Raw genomic sequence first — 6,000 nt, forward strand, 5'->3', positions numbered from 1 at the left:
CACACACAATTTCCCGCCCACGAGAGTTGGTGTAACGATTCGCAGCTGGGAACTCTACCAATTGCTCCACGAGTGTGTGTATGTGTGTGTATGTGTATATGTATATATATATATATATATATATATATATATATATATATATATATATATATATATATATAAAATTGAAATTGAACTAGTTAAACTTATGACGCATATGTAATAAAATCATAGTTAATCGGTTTCGGCAGAGTTAACTCTAGATTCTTCCTAGAATCTTTGTCCATTGAAATACGAACACGATCCAGACTGTGGCTGCGTGTCATGCAGATTCTCGGAAGAGGAAAATTGACTCCAAGATAACGAGATACGAGTGTTCACTGTCTCTCTCTTTCTCCCCCCCCCTCTCTCTCTCTCTCTCTCTCTCTCTCTCTATCTCTATCTCTCTTTCTCTCTCTCTCTCTCACACACACACACACACACTGCCCAATTTTTTATTTATCATCATCATTATTACTATCATTATTACTACTATTATTATCATTATTATTATTATCATTATTATTATTATCATTATTATTATTATCATTATTATTTCATGTGGGCTATCCTAGGGTGACAATTCTTCATGTGGGCCATCCTGTGTTTACGATTCTTGGGTTGTACAAGTTGATGACAGTAAGTATAACCCTCATTAAACCTAACCTAACCTAATCTTTATTCCACTGTTGATATTCGGCGTACTGGGGTGATATTTCTTCATGTGACCCATTGTTGTTGTTATCATTATTATTATTAGCGTTTTTATTAGTCATTATTATTATCATTATTATCATTATTATTATTATTATTATTATTATTATTATTATTATTATTATTATTATTATTATTATTATTATTATTATTTTGTTTTTAATTTCCAAGAATACGGAACGCCAGAGCAAGAAAGGGAAAAAGGAAATAAATAGAATTATTTCCCGTCGGTCCCTCTCCAACCCCAGCTTCGACCTGATGATCCCATTCAAATCAACATCGTGTTACGTTATGTGTCGCCGTGGCTATTGTTAATTTCCACGTATCATAATGATTTTTTTTTACATTATGTCGAGAAAGGATACGTTAGATCAAGTTAGTTTAGATTAGTACAGTTAGGGGAAGGGATCAGTAGATAAAGAATTCTGTTCTTACAAATATTAAGCCAAACTTTTTTCATTTATCTATTATTTTTATTTTCTATTTTTCGTTGCATTGGTTTTTTTCTGTGAATAAAATCACCTAGCAGCAGCCACTAAGCAACATTTTATCTAAATAATAACAAAGAGTAGTTTCATAACATTGAGCAACGTCATGTAACATCGAGTCAGAGAAGTTGCGCATGCGCACGTCATCCCTGGGCGGTGAGTCGTCATTCTTCCAAGTGCTAAATGAACGACATCCTATTTACATCGTCGGCGACACATTTGCCCCAGGGTCAGTCGTTTTTAGTCGAGGTGTTTATTTGTTAACGAATTTTGGAGTCAAAGTTAAGAAAAAATGTCACAGGAAAGAGAATATATAATAAATCAATGCAGAGCCCGTCTGGTCTAAATTATGATTTGTCTTTGAGAGGTAACATGAACAAAGAAAACGTGCATCTCCTTTCTTCATTTTCTTTCTGTTTCTTTGTAAGAGAATATGTGTTGAGACCGTAGTTCCAACGCTTGTGAAACTATATATTTTTTCTTTTTCGCTTAGCAACGAATGAATGACTCATCACTGAGTTTGTCATCCAAGTCGCCTTGACCTGCCGTCCATGGTACGGATCTCATCCATACATTCACGTTGGAATTCTTTCTCTCTCTTATATTTATTTATTTTATCTTAATTTGTTTCTCTTTTAATTAAAATTAATCTATGGAAAAGTTTAGTGTGCTTAACTGGGGTTTCCGTTTTTCAAAAATACTTTCAGTGGAACAGCCAGATTAAAAAAAAATCTTAATTTTTTGGCACAGACTTAAATACATACACGAAATTATTTTGTCATAAATAAACAAGTAAATAGATAAAAATAATAGAATAAGATATTTTTGCTGAAAGATTGTTTGGTGGCAAATAAAAGAATAATATAATTCGTAAATATTGCTCACGCTGGCTATGCAATAAAGAAAAAGAATTTAATAATAATAATAATAATATTAATAATAATAATAATAATAATAATAATAATAATAATAATAATAATAATAATAATAATTTTATTCTATCTATATACCAAGGGTATTTCCCTCTTACAGGAGAGATAGCCAAATCAAAGGCATGTACATATTCCCACCCATTTCACCACCCTTTCCCCCCTCTCATATTAGCTCCTCATGGATGACGGGTCATACCTGCATCCCTCCCACCGCCCCGAGTCAGAAGCAATGGATCATATGAAGAACACCCCAAAACGCCCACATGAAGAATCGTCATCCCATGATATCCCACCTGAAGAATTGTCACCCCAGTAGGCCGAATATCAACAGTGGAATAAAGATTAAGTTAGGTTAGGTTGAATGAGGATTATGCTTATTGTCATCAACTTATATAACCGAAGATTCGTAAACACAGGATGGTGCCCCACATGAAGAATTGTCACCTAGGATAGTCCACATGAAGAACTGTAACCCTAGGATAGCTCACATGAAGAATTATCACCCTGTCGAAGTCTGGGGTGATGATATTATAACAGTAACAACAATAATAGTGATATAATACTAACGAGCCACCGGAGACACAAAAATTCACCTTTTTCATTTCAGCTTTAGAAAAATAAATGAATAAAATTAAAATGACTAACGAACGGGCAAAAATTAACTTTACCACTCTATTGACAAAATGTCGCAATATGCTTATTCTAATATATATATATATATATATATATATATATATATATACATATATATATATATACAGTATATATATAATATATATATTATATATAATATATATTATATATATAATATATATATTATATATATAATATATATATTATATATAATATATATATTATATATATATAATATATATATATATGTATAATATATATATATATATATATATATATATATATATATATAAGAAATAATGATGTATTTTTGTCAATATTAGTAGGTTACAACCCCAGGGTTATCTTACATACACACACATACACCACACACACACACACACACACACACACACACACACACACACACACACACACACACACACGCACGCACACACACACACACACACACACACACACACACACACACATATATATATATATATATATATATATATATATATAATATATATATATATATATATATATATATATAGCACAGACTTACGGACAAACAAACACGACCGAAAACGTGACCTCCCAAGGTGGAACCTTGAGACGTCATTGGTTGGAGCCAGGGATGAACCGGTCTTCTCATCATACCAGTCGGGTCGACCCGATACCAAGAATTTGTCTTTCCTGTTCTTTCTTTATCTTTTTCTTTTTTGCACTTGATAAGACTGAGAAAAGGAGGAGGAAAAAGAACAAGAAAAAAAGGAGGAAGAAATGATAGAATAGACTTGCTTTTGCTTCAGCTAGAATAAAAGATAAAATATGAAAAATCAAACGAAATAAAATACAGAAACATGAAAATATATTGTTGGGATATCGTGCTTATCCACCTCGCAGAGCGAGTCTTGCTGGGGGAATAGAATATAATTATAATATTTCAACTAACACTGTAAGTAAATAATAAGAAATAAAATATATTTTTGTACTTACGTAGTAAGACTCTGAAAATCTTTCATCAGCTGGCAAAGTTTCAACCTGAAAGAATAATGATACAATATTAACATTACAACTTAAATGCTTATATGCACATTGTGAATATATATATATATATGTGTGTGTGTGTGTGTGTGTGTGTATATACATATACATATATATATGTGTATATATATGTGTATATACATATATATATATGTATATATATGTATATATATATATTGTGTGTGTATGTGTGTGTATATATATATATATATGTATATACACATATGTATATATATATACATATATATATACACACTTCTATATAATGTGTGTATGTGTTTATGTATGTAATGTATTGTATTGTAATATATGATAGACGTTTTAAGCGTGTATTTTAACACAAGAAGATAAAGAATTGCAACAGGAAAAACACGGAAGTTTCAGAACTGAAAATTAAAAGTTAGGATGGAATTGATTATAAAGAATAAAAGGTTAGATGAGATATTCGTAAATAATTATCATAATTCATATTACGATAAAGACAGTGATTACAATCTAGAATGTATGAAGTTAGGAGGTAGAAAGAATAGAAGAAATTGTAGAAATGGATAACTCAAGTAGTGGTTCCCATCCGGTGTGCCGCGAGATGAACCGAGGGTGTCGCCAAATTTCAAGGCAAAAATAATACTTTTCGTATTACCGACTCTGTCATCCATTTTTGTTCATTAAAACAGGGTCAGTGTAAAGATGAGTATTTTCATATTATCCAGGGACAAAAATTTGTTACATTGATGTTGAATCAACAAAATACTGACAAACTAGAATTTAGATTTTCTAATAAGGGTGCCGGGGACTTCTGAAAGGCTTGGCAAGGGTATCTCAAGACAGAAAAGGCAGGAACCACTGGACTAGAGAGAAGGGAGTTGATCAGGAATAGGGTATTATTCAAGGGCTACAGGAACGTGTGAATTTCTATTTCTACGAATGTTGTCACAGAAATGTGAAAAAGTATCGTGTTGGAAATATATAGATAACAAAACAAAACATCAGTCACGCTACCTTTCCAACAAGTATTAATATTACAATTTCGATACTGATATGTATTCATGTGTTTATGTATGTATACGAGTGGACACTAATTTTGGTTTGGCTAACTCGTAAGAAGAACACTATAACTTAAAGATTATTAAAACAGTGTCGAAATATAAGATTTTTTCATGAAAAAATATATGAACAGGAAAATCTTAGGTGGAGAGCATTTATAAAAAATATTATGACGTCATGTCGCGCGATTCGAAGAAACATGGCGTAATAATGCAACAATATAATCGAGGGAAGCATTTGCTCAAACGCCTAGAATGATAGTAATAATGAATATGATGAAATTATAGTAATAATAACAGTAATAATAATAACAACAATAGTAATAATAATGACAATGATAACCTAAACTATTCCCAAGACCCATTCACAAAATGAGTGAATAAATTTTCCTGGCCATGACAAGAAAAAAAAATCAACAGGAAATATGCAGCATGGTTTCTCCAAGGGTAAGTCATGTGTGATTAATCTTCTCTCCTTTTACACAAAAGTATATAAGGCGTCAGATAACAATGATAGCTACGATGTTATTTACCTTGACTTTAACAAAGCGTTCGACAAGGTGCCACACCAGAGATTACTGATTAAAATCAAAGCCCATGGCATAGAAGGAAAAGTGTTAGAATGGATTAGAGCTTGGATCAGTGACAGAAAACAACGGGTCACCACAAATGGTGTAAAATCCAGGTGGGGGAGTGTTTCTAGTGGTGTTCCCCAGGGCTCGGTTTTGGGTCCCTTATTGTTCACTATGTACATAAACGACTTGGGCAATGGGATTAATAGTGATGGGTTGCGAACAACACTAAAAGGGACGCCAAAATAGGTCAGGAGACGACGCCGAGATTCTGCAGGATGATATTAACAAATTGTTCACATGGTCGGTGAAATGGCAAATGAACTTCAATATATCAAAGTGCAGCGTGTTAAACGTAGGGCTACGCAACCCCGAAAATAGATACAGCTTAGATAACACGTTTTTAGAGAAAACTGAGTGCGAGAGAGACTTGGGAGTTCTAGTGAGTCCTGACCTTAAATCCAGGAAACAGTGCATTAGCGCCAGGAATAAAGCAAACACAGCATTAGGTTTCACTGTTAGGACGGTTACGAATAGAAATACAGAAGTAATTATCAGACAAGCGTTAGTT

At 32.6% G+C, this 6,000-nt stretch overlaps 1 protein-coding gene across 5 annotated transcripts in view; it reads right to left on the reverse strand.

The window, feature by feature from the left end:
* Window positions 1–6,000, reverse strand: part of LOC143038426 (polyunsaturated fatty acid 5-lipoxygenase-like) — a 94,500-nt gene that overhangs the window by 19,579 nt on the left and 68,921 nt on the right. For all 5 annotated transcript variants that reach the window (XM_076207596.1, XM_076207599.1, XM_076207598.1 and 2 more), the window contains one exon: window positions 3,767–3,811. In XM_076207596.1, the coding sequence (XP_076063711.1) occupies window positions 3,767–3,811 (45 nt within the window). The remainder of the gene's footprint in view (window positions 1–3,766; window positions 3,812–6,000) is intronic.

The sequence above is a fragment of the Oratosquilla oratoria genome, chromosome 24 (assembly GCF_046742065.1).
Source record: "Oratosquilla oratoria isolate Oo_2021 chromosome 24, ASM4674206v1, whole genome shotgun sequence".
Classification (NCBI taxonomy): domain Eukaryota; kingdom Metazoa; phylum Arthropoda; class Malacostraca; order Stomatopoda; family Squillidae; genus Oratosquilla; species Oratosquilla oratoria.